At 42.8% G+C, this 21,350-nt stretch overlaps 1 protein-coding gene and 1 long non-coding RNA gene across 15 annotated transcripts in view; one reads left to right on the top strand and one right to left on the bottom strand.

Annotated features, from left to right (window-relative positions):
• The window catches only part of cbfa2t3 (CBFA2/RUNX1 translocation partner 3), a 40,657-nt gene that overhangs the window by 10,269 nt on the left and 9,038 nt on the right, over window positions 1-21,350 (top strand). For 7 of the 14 annotated variants that reach the window (XM_020713285.2, XM_011490079.3, XM_011490065.3 and 4 more), the window contains exons 2-7: window positions 12,667-12,822; window positions 15,491-15,732; window positions 15,951-16,040; window positions 17,270-17,451; window positions 19,814-20,097; window positions 20,707-20,792. In XM_020713285.2, the coding sequence (XP_020568944.1) occupies window positions 12,667-12,822; window positions 15,491-15,732; window positions 15,951-16,040; window positions 17,270-17,451; window positions 19,814-20,097; window positions 20,707-20,792 (1,040 nt within the window). Of the gene's footprint in view, window positions 1-12,439; window positions 12,550-12,666; window positions 12,823-15,490; window positions 15,733-15,950; window positions 16,041-17,269; window positions 17,452-19,813; window positions 20,098-20,706; window positions 20,793-21,350 lie in introns of those variants that run through there. The other 7 variants (XM_020713270.2, XM_020713296.2, XM_020713266.2 and 4 more) reach the window with 5 other exon arrangements.
• LOC110017447 lies at window positions 1,745-4,617 on the bottom strand. The gene is made up of 2 exons (XR_002292853.1): window positions 3,273-4,617; window positions 1,745-1,939 (listed from the first exon to the last, which is right to left on the bottom strand). It is a non-coding gene; the product is annotated as an uncharacterized LOC110017447 (long non-coding RNA).

Raw genomic sequence — 21,350 nt, 5'->3', positions numbered from 1 at the left:
GTGCCACCATTTAGTACCCACACGAGGCAGTGTTGACAATCACCTCCTCGTGCGTTTGACCACCAACATTGCTGTTGAACATCCTCATCCTTCAGTGCCAGAAGGGCAAGCAGACTGAGAGTTTCCTCCATCCTGTGACTTGATGCTGCATTACCTGCTTGTTGTTTACCGTGCCACTATGTGGGACTGCTCGGCGGGCTTTGTGTGTGGTGACTGTACTGATATAAATGCGTGCACCACAGGTGAACCTGACTGTCTTCTAATTAATGAGGGGAACAGATGGCCCGGGGTGGGCGGGAGCAGCGAGCGCACCGCGACTCGGTCAGGTGGTCAGCACAACACAAACACCTGGGACCTTCACAAACTAGATATGTGGCATTCGTGAGCGTGCGCTTGTTTTTCTTTGTTTGGCTAAAACATACAGGTCTGGTGTTGCATTTTATGGCCTATTCAGTTAGATCTGTTTGCAATTTCTCTACGTGTGAGAGGAGAACCTCATGTTTTAAAGATGAACGACTGCGTTGGCAAATTACTTCTGTTTGCGTTTATAGTTGTAGAAGATAAGGAACTTTCTACAGATAAATTTGGTGTGCATATCTTCCAGTTTTGAAGGCAGAAAGCGATGTCAACTGTTTGGATCACTGCTATCCTGGCTCCTGAGAAAGTTCTGGTTACCTCCAGCCCTTTCCCACTTTTTATGGGTGTGTGCGCTGCTCTTATTTTGACCTGGTCTGTTTCACATGTGTTTGATATTACTGTGACAGCCTCCCCGGGGAGACGGGGTAATGTCAGAGACCAGAGTGGAGGAGCAGGCAGCTTACCAACATCTGATGGAATGGGAAACACTCTCAGCGATGGCTGGTCTGCTGTCGCCACACCGTGGGACCAGAGCAAAGAGTGGGAGCCAAGAAAAATCTCAACTGTGCTTTGGAAACTCTTTTTTCCTCAGTGTCTCAGCCCCATTTCCATGCACCCACTCAGACTGTGAGAAGTGAAACTAAGTGGACACAAATGCTTAGCATTTTTGTTTGAATTTATCACAATTTTTATATTCTGAGCAGACTTGTATTAGGCTAAAAAATGCAGAGCATTTGACAGCTTATTGCTTATCATGCATAAATCTATCTACAAGTACATGTCACTTTCAGTAATGCCTTTTTCAAAGAGGTTGCTAATTTCCAGATCACAGAAACTGTCAGATGTGAATAGGAGCAAACAAATGTTGCAGCATCTAAACTGCTGACAGCTGAGGGTAAAACATCGTCCCCCCTCCTCCCTTCCTTGGCTTGTGCCAAATACACCTCCTGCTCTCTCAGCTCACCTTTTACTTCCTCTGTTGCCCACTGACCTCTGACCCCTTTGTCCTCTCTGCACCTTCTCACCTCCCATCCCGTCTACACGACGGTAGGAAACAGGCTCAGATCAGAGTCAAACAGAGGAAACAGCTGGGCCAATATAACCTAGCTGTGTGGCGGCTTCTTATCAAACTGAGAGGACTGACCAACGGAGAGAATGGGAAGTTCATATCACCACCGGTACTTGATATAAAGGATCCCTCCCCTTCCCCTGTGTTCCACACTGAGGCCTTTATCAGGATAAGAAGTAAACAAACTGTAAAGGAGCACAGACCCCTTCCAAAGAGGTCCTCTCTGGATAGGGAAGTGCTGCAAGGGAGGAGCGCGCATTCGGAGAATGGGAAGGAAGGCGCGTCTCTTTCACATTTGCTCTCTTTGTCTCCTTACAGTTTTTTTTTTCTGCTAAATTAAAGGTGTCGTTATCTTCTGGAAACAGATCCCGTGCCACACAGATGGTTCCGTCTCTCCGAATGGGAAGCTGAACCACTGAGTACCGTTGTGTTACCAGTTAGTTGTGGAGACCTTAATCTTGGCTCCAGCCTTCCTTCCTCTGCCTGTCGGTCTCTCTTGCCACCCCCTCCCCTCTGAAACAAACACATGCAAAACAACGCACACACATATAACACTCAGATATACATATTGTTAATGAAAAAAAAGGTGAGACTTCACAGATTCTCATGAATCTTTAACTGGAATAACTTTTAAGAGAGTTGTCAACATTAGTTTAGTGACCTGTCTTCTGTTTATACCACAGATTTAAAATCTCCTTCCTTGAAAGTTTTCACCACAATATTTCAAGGAAGAAGATTTTAAGTGCAGATTCTGTGACTCAAGTTCATGACAGCGCCACGTGAATCAAGGAAAACCTTCACCGACATATTTATACCTCAGAATCATAAATGGAAGTGGCCTGAACAGTCAGAATGAAAGCCACAAGTTCCTCCTAAACCGCACTCAAACCTTGGGAAAGTAAAAGCGCATTTTAACATACTTATGTAGTCCAGAGCACAAGGCAGTAAGAGCATTTTGAATACAAACATAACAAAAATGAAATATTGTCACTGAAGAGCAATTCCTAACTGTGACAACGTGAGTCCAGATCATTCCAAGTTACTAATTAGCAAACATAATCAGGGGGTTATTGGCCCAGCCGTCACTCAGTTGCTTCATTGACCAGCTCTGTTTTTGTGGTGGCGTCCTGGAGTCGGCAAATGGCCCAGAGGAGTAGCTGGTATTTGTTTCTGTAGCTTCCAGCATGTGCTGGCTGCAGGCTAAATGGAGAAGCTGTCAAAGCTTCTCTGTAACCTGTCACATGAAGGCTCCCTGTCTCGAGCACATTCTATTTCTTGGTGTGTGTGTGTGTGCAAACTATGGGGTCTCGAAGGATAATACACAATACCCTTCCCGTGCCTGGCTAATGTCAGCAGCTTTGTTACTGTGCCTGTGAGCCAAATGAAGAGGTATGAGAGCAATGGCAGGCTAGGGAGCAGTTCAGGCTACAGACAGTTTTGTCAGTGCTGACAGCTCCGCAGTGACAGGGCAGACACTTAACACAGAATGAAACGGGATACAAGACATCACACTGCATAAATGGCTAATCTGCTGTTTGTTTTCCCATCCCAGCTCCAAGTGACAGCTCAGTGTCAGATTTTACCAGCTCACAAAGCCGTTCTCAAACTCGTTTTCACCATCGCACATGTCGATATCAAGCCTGCGATGCAATCTGTGCCTCCGTGCTTGTGTTTATGCGCATATTGCCAGGGTCAAAACGAAGCCTTTTGTCCTCAATAAATCACCAGGCAGCAGCGGTGATGTAAGAACAAACAGAGCTGCTGCAGCTGGCTAGAAAGAAGGAGAAACAGGAGAGAGGAACACAGAGAGGGACAGGACAGCAGCTGTCGGGCTTCCATCGCGCACCTGTCACACAGGAAGCGAGCTGCCGGCCACCGTTTCCTGGAGACACCTCCTCAAACACTGCTCCTGGAAGACATGGTGGGAGGACATCTGCTGCAAGGCAAGAGCCACACAGCAGCTAGATCAATAAAGAAGCACGCTAAGAGTGAAAGTTAAATGTCACATAGCTCAAAAAAGCCAAACAGAGTTTCTCAAGCTGATTCTCACATCAGCTGCTCTGTATCTGCATGCATGTGTGCGTGTCCAGCTTGTACAGCTTAGAGGATGTTTGTGTTATGGCAGAGCTCTGTGACAGACAGGTCACTCTGTGGAGACTTCAGCCTAACTCTCCCACAAACACAATAAGCCTGCATGCCCTAAACTTAACAGTGAGATATTCCCACGCTTGCTTCTCTCAGCCGTCCCCTCCAGCACGGCCCACTCCAACCCCCCAATTCGTCCCTGACCAATATGAGCTAATCCAGATGTGGTGCAGTCATTCACAGACGAACAGCTTCTTCTATGTCTCCTGTTTCCCCAGTCTTTCTCGTCATTCATGTCTCAGCCTCGGCTGCTGGGTCTAGCTGACCAGAGTAAAAGGTGAATCCACACAGAGCAGTTGTGTTTGGAGCCATCCCCTGTTTTCCTTCTCCTCTGCTGCTGTTGGAGGAAAATCCTCCTTTCTTGTTTGTCAGGTTTATCAGACGGAGTTCTCACGAGGCCCTCCTTGCCCTATTCCCAGGCTGCCCTTCATGCCGCCTGTATGCAATTAACAGAGTAATTAAAAGCATGATGAGCTAATAGGCGTTGGTTGAAGCTGCAGGTGTTTGGATGGGGGAGCTTATTAAAGTAGATGCACGCATTGCAAATATGCTTGGAGACAAGATAGGCATTTGTGACTTGTTTTTGTCTTTTGAATAAAAAATCCAAAGAAATGTTAACGCAAGAAGTTACTTGAATACACATCCACAGTCATTCAGAAGGTAAATACTGGATTACAGTGCAACTTCAGGTTTAGCATAAAATTATTGTTAAAGGTAAAAATTAAACCTAGCTTTTTAGTTAAAATTGTGATTCCAGGACAGTGTCTTGATGCTAGTCAATGTAGTAATTCTGCAAGTACCATTATTTCCGGATTATAAGCCGCTACTTTTGTCACGAGCTTTCAACCCTGCAGCTTATTCAATGATGCAGCTAATTTATGCATATTTTTCCCTTTATGCATTTTATCTAACGAGTGCTAAGGGCGCTCGAGTATAAACGGTAAAAGTGATACAGGGGGAATACGGTAAATGTGTCGAGGAAGACGCAAGTTTAATCTAAATTCCTGCTTTGTGAATGAATAGCACGAACAGACCCTCATCATGGAAAATGCAGGAAGTTCAAAGCAATCGTTAAAAGCAGTGTGAAAAAATTCACAATCACCAATGGGTTTGGAAAAGCCGGTCTGCTGCGTGACGGAGAGGACAGCGCAAGATCAGGAGTGAATTTGCCTCAGGATGAGAGTGACGCTGACAGTGACAACGAAAGAGACATTGAGAGAGTGTGTGGTGAAGAATATCTGACGCTATTCCAATCTGACACTAAGGAGGAAGACTTCCATGGTTTCAGTGCACAGGAGGCGCGTGCCGCGCAGAGGCACGTCTATAAGTTACTGCTGCTCTTTTTTAACCTGCCCTGTTAGTGCTGTTACTACCATATTGCTTGGAGCAGCGCAATAGTGAGTGAGAGCGCTCCCTCTTGCGCTGCACGAGCTCTCCCCTCTTACTTACACACGCGGCGCATGGTTTCAGCGCATTCACATCCTCATTCTACAACACATGTTTCAATGTGGGCACATGTGGCTTATAGGCAGGTGCGGCTTATGTATGTACAAAATGTTTTATCCTTTAAGAATGTAATGAGTGCTGCTTATAATCAGGTCTGCTCAATCTAGTCCGAAAATTACGGTACTACATTTGGACTCAAAACCAGACATTTTTGCAGGACCACTCCCACTTCAGTTGTTTATTTTATGGAAAGATTTTGGGCCTCAGTGTTTCTGGAACGCTGTTTTTAGACCAGAGTTTTAAATATTGTCAGTTTCTTTCATGCTATGTTCACATCAGACGTTTGACTTGCAGTCCTGAACTTGTGTTTAGCCCATGGTGTCCACACTGCACAACCAGGGAGGGGCTTCTTCTTGTTCTTTTACAACTGTTTATTAGCGCATGTCCGCCACCTACAGTTGGAAGAGGCTTGGTGTGAAATGTTGTAGCGGTACAAATCTGGTGAATCTTGCTACTGTCTTTTTCTTTCACAGCTCTATTCCTAGAAATGAAAGACTTGGTGTCATAGAATTCAAGCCAGGCACAAACCACAATTATTAATTTCTCCGTCATGATCCGTGAATTATAAGGGACGTCATCTATCAAATATGAGGCCCCGTTTGGTCAAATTTCCACCTGGTTTAACGTTCAGGGCGTTCAGTGGACATCCGTTTTGTACGTAGAGCCCAAAAATGGTGGTAGAAATGTGCTTAGTGACGCACAAACACGAGATCGAGCTTTAAACGTTCGTTTACATAGACTTTTCATTAAAAGTGGTCGCTTGAAAGCGTATTGCCGAGGGCGGTGTGAACGCAGCATCATAACTGATGCAGCCAGCCTGGTTTCTGGACTCATCAGAAAGAGGAAAGACAATGAAAAGTCAGCTCATATGTTGGTTCATGACTGCCTGAGGCTGAGCTTTCAGCTGGCAAAATTAGACACACAGCTGGCAGGACTAGGGAAAGAAGATGTAAATGAGAGGAAACAAAGGGAGAGTTTTCATCTGGAGCAGAACCTCCATGTAAATGTCTGCCTGTCCATCTATTCAGTCCAGATGCACATGCACACACACTCACTTCCTCATGTCTGTGTGTTTCATGTCTCTTACTTCCTCCCCCCTGTCTCAGCTCTCTCTCTCTGTCTTTACCCTCGTCCCCCCTCCCCTCCCAGTGGCAGCTGTGCTGGTGATGGCTGTGTGCCCATGGTGCAAGCTGGCTGTGGGGTCCCAGGTGGCCCACATGACAGTTATTGATGTTCAGGTGTTCAGTTCTTCTCACACTGGGACCCCGGAGCCACACACACACATGCCCACACACACACACACATGGATGTTAAACCACACACACACAAAAAAACACTAAAATGTAGTTCTTGTGCAGAAAACATGTGAGCAGTCATGTCATTGCACTACAGTACGTTCAAAGACTGTGCTGTGACTGCTGGGAAAATGTAAACAGCAAACTAACAAGTACAACAGAGAATTTGGACATACAGCTGTTGTTTTTATCTGCTGAGAATTACGGTTTTCAATATGATTTGAAAACAACAAACACGTTTGTTTGTCATTTTGGATGCATCTTGCTCTGCAGAGCTTTGGATGATTGCTCAGTGTGATGTTTGCTGGGAGAGCTCATGTCGGTACCAGTGACCAGCGCAAGTCTAACACACTCCAGATGTGTCTTACTAGCCAGAGAGTTGTTCTTGGCACAGCCTGCCTTGACCAAATGTCACAAATACCTTCCTTTATTTAGGAATGACTCTGGGTTTTGTGGGTGGACAGCAAGCCAGGAGAGATGGATCCTCAGGTAGGAGATGAGGGAGCATGAAACGAGTGAAATGAGTGGTCAACAATCTAGAAGTACAAAAGAGGAAAAAGAGGGAATACGACATGAGATAAAGAAAGACAGGAGATGGAGGAGAGCAGGAGGCGGTGGAGAGGCCGAAACAGCTAAAGTCTAGCATCTGGAATTTATTAGCAGCCGTTGGGAAAATCTGAAAAGGAAGTTTTTTTTTTCATTTGCAAGCACGTCGGCAGTAGTGATATGCTGCATATAACCACTTCACTCCCAACATGAAGAGCCGAGCCCTCCCAGAGGAGAACAGATGGTCGCTAGAACTTCAATACAATTACATCAACAGCTCTCATAGATATAAGCTCAGCGCGACAGGGTCCCTGCAGCTCTGAAAGACAGGAATATAAGTCATCTAATCTGAGCACCTTTTGGCCCTGAATAAATTTCCTTTGATTCATCCTCACTCTCAGGAGCCGGTTTAGCTCGTGCTGGTTTGCGGCGCCTTCCGTCGGTGAAACCCAGGTTCGAATCCGGGCTGCTCCCTGTTCCCTTCTCTACTTCTGTGCCAGTCCCAAGCCCGGTTGCTTTGAGAAGGTTGCTTCAGGAAGGGCATCCGGCGTAAAACATTGCCAAGTTTACCATGCGACTTGTTCGCTGTGGCGGCCCCTGATGGGAGAAGCTGAAAGAGAAGCATTCATCCTCACTCTCACTTATTTTCATATCTTTCTTGCTTTTTGTGCCAGTTTAAATAAAAACTGGTTACTTGTCAGATATGTTTTTCTAGTAATGGGGTCAAAGAGATAAAAAAGTTATTTTTATGGCTTATTAGGAAGAACCAATGACCCCCCGCCCCATGTCCTCTCATTCTCCCATTTGCTTTTCATTAAACATGTTTGGTCAGCCGGCGCTGCATGTGAACTACACACAGATTTCCAAGTAACATGGGGGACAATGTGTGAGCTTCTGGCCACAGTATGAGCACATCCAGGCTACAAACGCATCTGTGAATGCATCTGCTTCAGACATTTTGATTACGTCTAACTTTTCTGCATGTCTTTAAATGGATTTTCTAGAGACTTGAAGTTAGAAAAAGATTCAGATGGGAGTGTGAGTACAAACGTGTATGCATGTGTGTACACTACCGGCCTCCATCCCACCCTGTCATTAAAGAAGGCTTTAAAGCCTCTGAACTCTAAATCAGCTCAAGATGAAGAGGAGTCTGGGATCTTTCTGCAGCCTCTGTGCTGACACACATACATGTGCAGATGCGCAAACACGCACGTACATTCCTCCTTTACCTATGCAGAAAAACAAGCTCAAAGTGACAGCAAGGAAGCTTCCAAAATAAGAGCATTCACTAAAGATAGATATGGAGCATACGTCTCTTTTTGAGTGTTGATTTTTGCCAACTATTTCCTTTGAACAAGCAGTGCACAAATACCTGATGCTGTATTCCTTATGTCCAGGGCACAGGGTCAGAATCCTGAATGTTTTGATATAAAGGCCTAGTAGGGTGGGGGCGTGGAAGGCCAGAGGCTCAGGCTCTGTTTGTGTGGACTCCACAGCGGCTGGATGGGGAACAGATGTGGAAAGGCAGGCGGCTGGGCAGCCAGCCAGAGCAGCTGGGAGAAATTAAAAACAACAGCATTCCTGGAGACTGGGGGAATTACAGTGGAGAGGGAGGGAGGGAGGCTGCAAGAGACAGAGGGAGAGTTTTAGGCCTATGTGGTCACTGACGACAGTCTCTGCGGACTATGAAAGATTGAATAGACTGGGGGGATTTAAGGGGACTGTTTTGCAGTGGTTAGCCAGAGCTAATAAGCTGCAGCTGTATTTCCAGTGGAAGTACACATGCACACAGACGCAGGGTACTCTCAGTTGACATAATGCCACATACACTGGTAAAATGGACCAAAGACACACAAACAGAACGGAATAGCAGTTATCAATATTTTTGCATCACGTCCCACTCCGATCATCTTTTGATCTATTGTAAAAGTGTTCCCAGTGGTCTTTTAATAATGATTATAATGCTGTTTTTGGCCCGAATAAAAAGAACCTGTCATTTTGCAGGACATAGTTTTTGCAGAGTGGCAGTAGTTTATTAGAAATTCGCCTCTGCTAACACTTCCCATCATCCGCACTCTCTCCTGCTAAGCTTACAAACCTTTACAACCCCAACCTAACAAAAGCTGTGCAGCACAAATGGCGAGCAATATTGGAGCTGTCCAGTTGCACAGTTTTGTGCCAGATTCCAGCTCAGACGAGGAAATCAAAAACATACATGGATCTATTTGTCTGCAAGTGCATGCATTGCAATGGAGCGAAGCAGGGAGCTTGTGGCTTGCCGACTGTAGCACCTAAATCGCAGCTAAAATATTTTTCAAATTTAATTTTGTCTGCTCCTAAATCACATCAATTTGAATAAGAAATACTCAGAAATGCAATTTTAAGCTTGCCTTGGTATATGTCCTCCATTATGAGAAAAATGCTACAAGAACATGTTAAAAACACAAAAAAACACAATTTTCCTTGGAGTGGGTCTTTAAGAGAGCTCTTATGAAGGTGAAGGTCTTGTAAGATTTAACAAGACATCAAACCAAAAGTTTGACAAACCAAGGGGCTGTGCAGTTGTGCTGCATACTATATGTGGTTGTGTCTTGCTGGGATTTGTGTTTTCATCTGGTTTCATCATGGCATAAAGGGAGAGCAGAAGACAGGGAAAAATTTTAGAAGGCACGCTGCAGACTTTTTCTTGGGCGAGCAATCTTTTAGTCCTCATTACGTCAAGCAAACAGACGTTCAGCTGTTTGCAGACTCCAAAAAAACAACAACAAACAGGTATAGGCTCTGGCAAAGTAAGTGGTGATTGTGTCAACCTGTTTTATTATCCACACAATCTTAGATCTTATTTAGAACAGGCAGCGGCACAACTGAGCAGATTTCCTTTTAATTTTATTGGTTTTTGCTGAAGATATAAATATGGAGCAGAACAGCAGCGTGATCCAGACCTGAATCTGGAGAACAGATCAAGCTTTGCAGGTGATTGAAGTCCTTTTTTTTATTCTCCTGCTTGAAATGTTTTGTCCTTCAACACAAAGAACAATAGGAGCACAGATGGTCACAGATGAGGATGCAGTGCTAGCGGGCTTCCTAATGTATTAAAAGTAAATTCCAGAGCACGGTGTGTCTGTGTGTGCCCCGTCTGTAGCTGGCCAGATTAAACAGCTGTCCGTAATCCCATGGTGGGAGCAGACAGACAGGATGCTCCCCGTATCCTTCTGTTCTCTCCCTCCTCAGATTTTCAACTCTGAAGTCAAGCTCTTTGAGCATCAGTGTCTGGAGACAGTTCCACAACAGTATGCTTGATTTTAAAATTGGATGTTGATAACCTGAAGACATTACAATAAGCAAATTCCAGTATGGAGGCTAAAATGTATAAGCTCATTAATTCAGATGCATTCATTTTTAAGCAGACGAGAACAGTTATTTTGAACCATAAGCCCCCCCCCCCCGTCCGTCCGCCACCAACTTGTGTGTTTATGATCAGAGTGTCTGGCATAAGCCAAAGAGCAGAGTGGCCCTTGTGTTCTTGTGGATCACTGTGTCAGTAGCCCTCGCACAGCACACTCCAGTGTGGCGCTCTTTAAATACAGACACCAGCTGTTGAACGCTTCTGCATGAGCTTTCTGAAATAGGCTTACACCAAGCACCGGGGCCAAATGACACAGGGCAAAACATGAAAGCAAAAGACAAATTAAGTGACACTGATTTGCTGTAATAGGTGTTGACTGCATTATGTTTACAATGCAGCTATGTACAGGACTTGAATGAACACATAAAGGCCAATGCTCTGAAAATTTGCTGCAAGAGTAAGCATTGGGATTTTTTTTCTCTTTTACCAAATATTATTACTACATCAGTTTAAGTTATTATGATGGAGTAATTCTGTAAACACTTATAGTCCAGCTAGGTTTTCTCTGATTCTTTTTTTTTCTGGTCAAGAGAGAATTTGTGAACCTCTATTTTCAAAAAGATATTATCATAGTAGAGGTGGATTTCAATAAATTCTATTTATTCATAGATATTTTTTTTGTAAAAATGTTACTCCAAAAAGTAATTTTACTTCTCTATACTTTCACTTTAATTTTTTGTTACTTCTTTTGCTTCTAACATTTGTGCCAAATTTTCTAAACAGCAGTTAAAGCCCTGTTGCTGTCAAAAAAGGGGCAAACATTAAGATGTTCCTTTTTATGTCAGTCATTGAAGAATGTATATTATAAAGGAACATGAATATTTTCTTGTGTTGCCAGATCACTTACTGAAATAATTCGATCCCAATTGTCCTTCATAATCTTGAATAATTTTTAATATATTAGAGTATAAAAATGCTGATTTTAATTTTTTTTAAACATTTTTTAGTAGTGCTTTGAACTTGAGAAATGGTTCACTTGTTACATTTTAATTCTTAAGTAATTAATTGCATAACAGCTTTTGACTTCTCCTTTATAATGATAATGATACTTTACCCACTTCTGATTATTTATTTTTCCCATGGTTTGAATATGAAAACAAAAGAACGCTAGCATGATCTGATCAAATAAAAGTTATTTTAACAGCACTTTACTTAGTTTAGAGACATTAAAGACTTTATTTTTTATCTTAGTTTGAAACATGCGTACATGAAACACTCTTATTATAACCATACAACTTACTGCAGTTAAATGACAATGGAGAATTAATAAAAATAATTTAAGTAATTATTTTTTAATAAGTTCTTACTTTAGGAATTTAAAATACTTCTTTAATTCACTTTGTGTTTAAATTTACCTTTCCCCTGTCTAAGGCAGCTCCATCAGTGTCTCCCTTTCTTATTAAATTCTATTTGTCTAATATATTAGGAACTAGGACATTTACGCAAATAGTACAAGATGTAATATTTCTTCACCATTCTTCATCAGAGCCTCGTTGAAAGATCTGGTTCCAGCAGCTGTACGGGCAGACGAATACAATGACTCTATTGATAGATCAATAAATAGAGCATGATGCCTGCATGCAGATTTCTACAAAATATTCACATTTACTGGTCTTAAACTCACACAATTTGAGGTGACAGACCTTGTTGATTGGCATGTCACTCTGTTATGCTTTCCCCATGTCCTTCGTTGCACCATCTATTGCCTTCATGTGACAGAGCTTAGCCTTGCCTTCTTTGGTCCTGGCAGGGTGTCTGGCAGAGGACAGTGCAGCCTCTGGTATAGCAGGACAACACAGAGCTCTGCTGAAAGCCAGTCTGCAGTGATGGACAGCAGCAGATCCAGCTGCACTTGTCACAGGCTGTCAAGCCGGCTGTCTGAGCTCGGCAACGAGAAGGGACAGGCGGGGAGGTGTGTGTGCCCGTGGATGTGTGTCTCGGGGTTGGAGGTTACATGTGGGTGGGGACACTGATTGGGATGTCATTGCTACATGGATTGTGTATGTGTGAAGGAGAGAGCGACCGGGAAAAAGTAGAGAGGGATCTCAGTCACCAGCAGCTGAACGAGAGAGCAGGTGTTCGCGTATGTCTCCCAGGCCCATGAATCTCCAACAAGAAACACAATACAAGCTTGGATTTGTTTCCACTGCCTGCATTGATTTGTTTTAGTTCTGTACATGGGGCTTTTGCTTAAAGGAAACAATCGATGGCGCTCAGGTGAAAATGTCAGCGCTCTTCATCTGAACTTCTTTTAAAAGTGTGTTTTTTTTTAACCAGAGCTGGAGCTTTATCATGGTAACTGTCGTGGTTTTTCTCTGTGGTTTTTCCTTCTTATAATGCAGGTAGCAGAGTGCAGAAGGCTGGAACAATGCCAGATTCACCTGCGGATGTGAAAACCCAGCCCAGGTCCACCCCACCCACCATGCCGCCTCCACCCCCGGCTGTAAGCCAAGCAACAAGTCGCAATGCCTCTTTCACTCCGACCACCAGTAAATCAAGTAATGTTCTTCTTTTTTGCTTTTAAAAAAAAAGGAAATTAATAATTGAAACTGGACTTTTCTATTAACAATAAATATCCAAAATTACTAGCATAATTAGCTTATTTATTGTTTGTGTCTGTAATTCAGAACTCTTTAACACACTTAGGTTTCTTGATAGATTTGTGTGCTCCAGTAGTTACAAAAAAACCCAGCTAAAATGTAATTTCACAGAGAGCCTCTAATATGACAGCAGAAACTGTGGAAGGCACAGTCAACAGCACTACAAACACAAAGCTGATTAGAAGGTGCGAACATGGATTTGTTTTGGACAGCATGAGGCTAATAATGGATCTAATGCAATAACCTGGTTACTAGATGTTAAGGTACCTGTCAGGATGATTTCAGGTTGTGGTTGTTGTGGAGCATGAAGGATTTTCCATGCCAAAATTTTGTGATTTTAGAGACAACTAAATGTCAACACTTGATGGTGCATCGAAGCTGCTAAAAGCTAGAGGAAATTATCTGGCACAAGACAGAGGTTAGATGTCCAAAAACCTGATAAATATGAACATGGTACAAAGACTATTTATGAATCCACTGTGTTCTGATGATGACTTTCATAGTTTTTTATGAAAAATGAATGAGAACGCATTTCTGCATTGTTCAAACGCAATGCATTGTGCTCAATATTTGCCCATCTCATGAGCATCAATGCCCGCTGGTTTTTTGCAGATATTTCTGAGAAATTTCTATGGCACTGGATTTTGGAATTGTAGATTCAGACAGCACTACAAAATAGCGAAAACACTTTACAATGCACTAAATCGAGAGTACTGAACAAATTCAGAGACAACCAGAGTTCTGATCGCTTTTATGTCTTCACTGAAAAAGTATTATTTTTATTATGCATTGTTTGTCCTAAAACTTGTATTTTTTATTAGTTGCTTAGTTGTCACTAAGGTCTTACACTTTAGAAGATGATCCAGACCAAACCTGTAAGTTACTTAGTTAAGATATAGATTTGTGCAGCATCCTAAAACCATATGGGGAACTATTCCTTTGAACACAATTGTCACTTTGTATGTCTGCACAAAGGTTGGGGAATTCCAAATATATGTCTATTCCTCGCATCATGAACAAGTGTTTTGGTCACTTGTACATGTCAGGTGTGTCTCTCTACAGACTTGTGCATGTCTTTTTGTGTCAACAATGCCCTTGCTGGTGGAACAAGTGTCCTGGGTAGCATGTGTGAGTGTGTCTGTGGCATTGTGCATGCGTGTGTGTTGTTTATTAGCTGGTCAGGCGGCGCTGGTTACAAGGAGCATCAAGCCGAATGCTGTTGCAGTTTGTACATGACATTCTTCCCTATATAGTAATGACAGCCCATGTTGTTTCACCTGTCGTGGTGGGTGCTCGGCATTGTAGCTCTCTCCGTGCAGCGCTCCCTCTCACTAAAATCAGAACACGAGCATAGACAACCAGGATGGCAGAGTCAGTCCACACACTGCAAAAACGAGATCTTAAGAAAGTAAAAAGACCCATGTTTACAATAAATGTCTTATTTTCTGTCTTGCCAGAAAATCTTAGTGAGAAAGTTTTTCTATGGTAAAGTAATCTTAGTTTAACAAAATATGTCTTAGTGACTAGATTTTTTTCTTAAAATAAGACTTCTTGGTAAGACCCTTTTTCTTACTCATTTGGCAATTTTTTTTGTTTGGCAATTTTTTTAATATTTTAAACGTTTTTTACTTATTTCTAGCAGGCTTGTTTTGGCAGTGCATGTGACTGAGCCAAAAATCCCACCTGATGTGAAGTAGATTGATGAGCAAACTAGCAGGCCGGTCAGCTGTCTTTTCTCCATTAAAAACCAGGTGAAAACCAGGTGAAGCAAATCCTTAACTATCCTCAATATTGAGGTCATACAAACCTAGAAATAATATTTTTTATGTACGTAATCTGTTTATCAGAAAAGGTCACTTTTAATAAAAAATCATTGCATCAAAGGTTTCACAGATGCAGGATATGGTGTTGATATGACCATTTTTTGTCTATGTCCGCCTTATGTATACACAAAGTTCCGTGTATGAGTAAGAAATTGTGAAGGCGAGCAGGTGTGTCTGGCTCTGTATTATTATTATTTTTTGTATATACATGTGTGTATCTTTGCTTTGTGTGTGTTTGTATATAAAACTGTGTGTCTTTACTGATCCTTAGAGCTGCAAATCTACTTTCAGCTGGTGGCCATGTGCAGGGCCAGATTTAGCTACACACCTGCTACTGGAATAAAAGTAACACAGGCCAAAGGAATATTTTTGGCTCCTCTTTAACAAGTTCCTCTTATAGTTGTGTCCTAGTGAGTTGGTGAGGAGTAGGGGGGAATAGACTGATACAGGCAGAGATGGAAGGGCTTGAGGGGGTCAAGTGGTAGCATTTGTGAGACAGCTGAAGTTCCCGCAAACACACTTGTAGCTCACAGAAACTAGCAGACAGTTGCATCACCCCACTCCCAGCTGACACGGTATCGAATTCTAAGTCTTGTCTGCTTTCCTTCTTTATCATCTTAAGAGCATCGTCCTCTGTCAGCAAGCTATAAAGGCCCTCTTCTTGTCCCAAGATCTGTCACCACATGACACCCCAGAGCTCCTGACCCAATTCACAGCCATGCTTCTGCCTGTTCTTTCTGCAGTGCTGAACGGAAGCAGCCACTCGCCGACGTCGCTGAATGGTGCTCCATCCACCCCTAACGGCTTCAGTAATGGGCCAGCCATGTCTTCAACGGCATCGCTCTCCAACCAGCAGCTCCCGCCAGCTTGTGGAGCTCGACAGCTTTGTAAACTGAAGCGCTTCCTGACGACATTGCAGCAGTTTGGCAACGACATATCACCTGAGATTGGAGAAAGAGTGCGCAGCCTCGTGTTAGGACTGGTGGTATGTTGTAATTACTGTTTCAAAATTAGCTTTTTACCTTTTTCCCATACACAATATTGGTTGCAAGCTCACAGTCAGGTTCAAACCCTATTATAATAAAAATCTATGACTAAAATGTGCTGTATAGGGTATATATGTATAAACTTTTCTAACTTCAGTGGTTTCTGTGAAAAAGGTCTTTAAAATGTGTTCACTTGCTTTCTCTGTTGCACTCTCAGAACTCCACCCTCACCATTGAGGAGTTTCATTCCAAACTTCATGAGGCCACCAACTTCCCCCTGAGGCCTTTCGTCATTCCTTTTCTAAAGGTGAGTGAGTTTTGACAGGTTGCATCTAAAACAAATATATTGGCAAATACTTTCTTTTTCTTTAAAAATGATCAGCTTCCAATCATTTCTGTAAACGCATACATTTTTGGTTTACAAAGTATTCATGAAGGTCAAAAAAAGTCTGCTCTGAAGTCTAATTTAAATATTTTCTTAAACATTTTATTTGAATATGTGTACATTTAGTGTAAGAAACTATTTAACTTTCATTAAAACATTATAGAGTAAAATATTGTTCAATATTGTCCATGGATTTTAGGACATAGTTTCTTCAGAACAACAGGAGTTCATCAGAAATTTGCCTCTGAGTTGTTTGTGGGTGGAGCTGATTGTGGCATCTACATCACAGCTAGCTTTTTCCAACTGCATATTTTCATTTGCTTCTGAGACAACAATTTGAATACAGGAATAAGTAAAAAAAAAAAACTAGATTTGAAGCTTGATTTTTGCGATATATGTCCTCCATCATGAGAAAAACAACACAAGAACATGTAAAAAAACACAATTTTTGTTGAAGTATTTTATAATGTGCAAAATAGTACTCCACCTAAAAGAAGAAAAAAGCGTGAGTTAGTTAGAACATCGTCCTCATGAAAAAGGAGATTGTCTTCAGAGATAAAGGGCTGGAGAGCACTGGGGGAAGCCTTTCTTTCATTTGCAAATATTTACATGGGATGTTTTATATGCCCTTAAAAGGAAACCATCCCTGTCGGCAAGCATATTTAATGCAGACAGTTGAAGGGTCTGCGTGTAAATAAAAGCGTGTGTCGGACCTCCTAGTGGTGTGGTGATCCTCCACATCTGGGACACTGCAGTAGTATCTGTGTTCTATCAACTTGACAGGTCTGAGAGAGCTTCTTGACAGCACTGTTACACACACGTTCACCCACAGCCACACATGCAGATCCAGTGCACATGAAAGCGCACCCCAAAGAGAGTGAGACATGGGAGAGGAATGTGTCAGGGGACCTGCCTTATCTCGTCCTGTCTATTCATCTATCACCCCCCCCCCTTTCCCCTTAGCCTAATCTGGCATTATTTCACTCTCACCCCATCCATCTAATGTTCCACTGTGAGTTTTTAGTGCTCTTCTTGTCTACTTGACTCTTCTCCCAGAGTTAACATCAGTACAATGAAAATGTATCTTTGCTGCAGCAACGTATGTCTTTACTAAGCAGAGATCTGTGTCTTTCCTTTTTTGATCACTCAAGGCAAACCTGCCCCTGCTGCAGAGAGAATTGCTCCACTGTGCAAGGTTGGCCAAACAGACTCCAGCTCAGTATCTGGCTCAACACGAACAGCTCCTCCTTGACGCCAACGCCAGCTCACCCCTCGACTCATCCGAGATCATGCTGGAGATGAACGAGCACGGCAAGAGAAGGACTCCTGACAGGTAGCTTGTCTCCATTTAACACAAGTAAACACAGACATCAGAGGACCAATGCACTGGCAGGGTTTGGCACAGACTCACACCAGTGCATTGTCAGAGTTCTTCAGAAAGCTGGGCACCCACGGGAGGCTGTAAATCTTATGGAGGGAGGGTGAGAGCCAGATTGCCCTTATGCCAGACTGTCCATGGGAGAAGAGAAACAAATGTATTAAAAAGAGTTAGAGCCAAAATGAAAGTAGATGCAAAGAAAAAAGTCAACTTTATAAGAAGTCATCAACTAAAACCAGTTATACTCCTCTTCCACATACCTACTTCCATTCTATTGCACTTTTTCATTTTTCTTCATATGTCATCACTTATTCGCCCCTCTCCTTGACCTGCTGCCCCCCCCCCCCCACAGCTATCTGTATTCAGTTTTTCCAGATGGTATTGTGATGTCCAGAACACAGAGCACATCCTGACACGGGGGTGCAATGTGGTGGGTGGTGTTTTGGTTTGGATGTACGCAGGACCAGTGGTTGAAGTCGTACACGCAATCCCACTGTAATCCGCACACCTCAGCCTCCTGGCCTCTGGCTTATAAGCAACATGTCAGACTCGGTTAGGGGAGGGGAGTACAACCAATATTGTGCCAGCTGTTCCCATGATTTGTTGCCTTCCACAATCAGAAGTGTGTACAAAGCGCGCTGACATGCACAAGGATGCACAAATAAAGTGAGCACACACAAGCGCACGCCCATCTACATGTGGCAGCAGCATTGCATTTATTTCCTTTTGATCCCCGTGATGATAAAGAGTGTTTTCCATCTGAATGCCTGGCTATTGCCATACAGCTAAAAAGATTAATATCAACACTCCCATTTAAACCGTCCAGATGGCGTGGAAAACACAACCCTTTAACAAACACGCACACACACTCGCTCAAACCGCACAGACACAAATGAGCGCAACTAAACATCTGTCAAATAGACAGCCTTGAGCCCCCACTGCCCCCTAAGCTTGGTAGCAGGGTGGGAGGGAGAAATACTTGCAATCTAAGAGTAGGCAGACGGATATTCAGATTAAGAGCTTGAGATGCAGGGTGTTCAGTTGGACTTGGTTTTGTTTGATACATATGGTGTGCAGCTGTGCAGGAGATTTAGAGGAGCAGCGCTTTACTGTATCTGCACAACAAGCAGCAATCATTCAAAAGTGTGTGTGGAGGTGTGTGTGTTAGCATATGCCATATGGATCGCTATGGAACTTTAAAAACATGTTTGTATTTCTTGCTTGGGACTCAAAAATAGGGAAGTTTAACATAAGAGATAATATGAAGCTGCAACATTTTTCATTTAAAAATAGAGATTTTAACAACATTTAAAGAAAAATTTGATCTTGAAAGGGATGTTTTCCTGCACTATGGGCTATCAGCATTCACAATACACTTTGAGGACTGGGATTCGATTAGGAGAAAAAAATGTAACTTTTGTTTTGTTAAAATGATGTTAGTTGAGATTAAACTAAAAATTTGACACATTTTTTTATGTATAATGGGAGGCTAGGAACTAGCATGCTAGTAAGAGTTAATTAAAAAAGATCTAATAGTTGAATCTGCAGTTTTGATAAAGTGGTGACAGGTTTGCAAAGCGCATGTCATTAAAGACCCACTCCATTGAAAACAGTGTTTTTAATATGTACTTGTGGATTTTTTAATATTAAAACTGCACTTCTGAGTATTTCTTTATTCAAATCCTTGTGAATTGGGAGATGATGAAAAATACTGTTGGAAAAAGCTTTTATGTGTAACACAGAAGCAGGCCACAAGCTCCCTGCTCCACTCCCCTTTAATGCATCCACTTACAGACAAATAGATCCATGTATAATCTTATCTTCCTTCTCTGAGCTGGAATCTGGTTCAAAACTGTAATTGCTTTTCTATTGCTCGTCATTTTCGTTGCACCTGTAATGTTAAGCTAGGGTATATGTGGGGCTGTAAGTTAGCAGGAGGGAGTGTAAACAGAAGGATGTGAGTAGCAGTCATCATGTCACCAGTCCTTGCCTAAAATAGCATAATCATCATTAAAGACTGTTGGGAACAATAGATAAAAAGATCGTTGAAGTGGGACTTTAACTTGCATTCAAAACTTGCATTCAAACTTGTTAAATTCAAAATCAAAAGTCTGCCTTTGTCACAAAAAAGTGATAGATTTTAGTGCTTTTATTGTTGTCATTGGTTTTATGTTACTATAAAGTCATTTCCTCACCAAACGGTGTCATGGTAACCAACAAAAATGTTAATTAACTTCAGTCTCTATTGTTTAATAGCCGCAAACCTTTTTTCCACATTCTGCCATGTTTTAGCTTACCACCATGTCTCTCTCTTCAGGACCAAAGATAGCTCAGAGAGGGATGGACTGCACCCCGAGCACCTGGCTAAGAGACCCTGCACCATCAGCCCCAGCCATCGTTTCAGCCCCAGCACCGGTCTCCCCGCTCACCCGCCCCCTAACGGTCTCCCCACACACCCTCCCAATGGCCTACCCCACCCACCCAACCCCCAGGTGGGACCCCAGCACTATCGCTTGGAGGACATGGCTCTGGCTCACCAGTACAGAGACGCTTACAGACATACAGATCACCGCGACAGTCGAGACAGGCACCGACCGACAGGTACAGCAGCTGCAAAGCACGCGTCTGGTTGGATACATTTATTGATCAGAAGTCACATGTTGCACACTTATATGGTCAGGACTGAGTGAGCTTGTGTAAATATAAGTAGGGTGTATGTGGTGAACAAAGGCCAGTTGTCAGTCCAATGTGATTATCCATGTGGCCATGTGTCTATATAAAGACCATAGCCATACGTGCTTAGTGGCCAACTGTGGCCACCATGTATGCCTTCCATCTGCTTTTCCAAAAGGAAAAAGACATTGTATCATTGCTTAAACATGAGAGAGTTGCATATCTATACATTCACTTGCACTAAAATAAATGTAACCTTGCTTGGTAAATTGGATGATTGAGTTTTTTGGTTACATGCACATGCAACAACTCAATTGGTTGTTGCCACTTTGGAAGAAGAAATTAAGAAGTTCATGCAAATAGAGTATGTAGGCCATGTATCATTCAGAGTATTTCATACTGATGCAACAGCAATTAGAAACATTTGCATAAAACTGCATAAAACATAACAATGGCCTTTTTTTATTTTACATAATATGCTATAAAATGCTCAGCATAAGGGCTGGACATGACATCTTGTCTGTTTTTCATTGGCAGCAGTACACGGAGCCCGTCAAGAAGAGGTGATCGACCACCGTCTTACAGACCGGGAGTGGGCAGAAGAATGGAAACACCTTGATAACGTATGATTGCGTGACTGTTATGGTTTCGTATGCTCATATTTTTGCATCAATCATTTCCCAGAAAGCCCAAACAAAAAGAGCAAGGTCAATAGGAACTGCTGACCGACAGAGCAGCTTCTGTTCCGGCTAAGTTACCAGTTGACGCACAGCTGACCAGTAGGGTCTGTGACAAAGGGCTGAGCCAACAAGAGCTACACACCTTTCAGGATTTCTTCCACCTACATCAACTCAGTCCAGAGAAAATCATCTTTACTTTGCACAGATCCATACTTGCATGTAAAGCGTTAGACGGGGACGGCGACGGGGCCCCAGATGGAGCTCAGGACCCCGCAGAGAGCAGCTCCAGCTGGGCTCAGCAGCTGAGACAAGAGCTGCAGTCATGGAGGGAACCGGCCAGGCTTGGACCTTTGCCAAATTTGAAACACTTTGCTGAAATAAATATAGCTGACTGGAAGGGGGAGGGACGCAGTTCTGGAGAACCAGAGAAAAAGGAGGCAGAGATGTGTGCGTTGGATGAGAATATGTATCTAGTTAACTAGACCAAACCTACAACTAGCA

This window comes from Oryzias latipes, chromosome 3 (genome assembly GCF_002234675.1).
Source record: "Oryzias latipes chromosome 3, ASM223467v1".
NCBI lineage: Eukaryota > Metazoa > Chordata > Actinopteri > Beloniformes > Adrianichthyidae > Oryzias > Oryzias latipes.
This window is presented reverse-complemented; position numbering and strand designations above follow the sequence as displayed.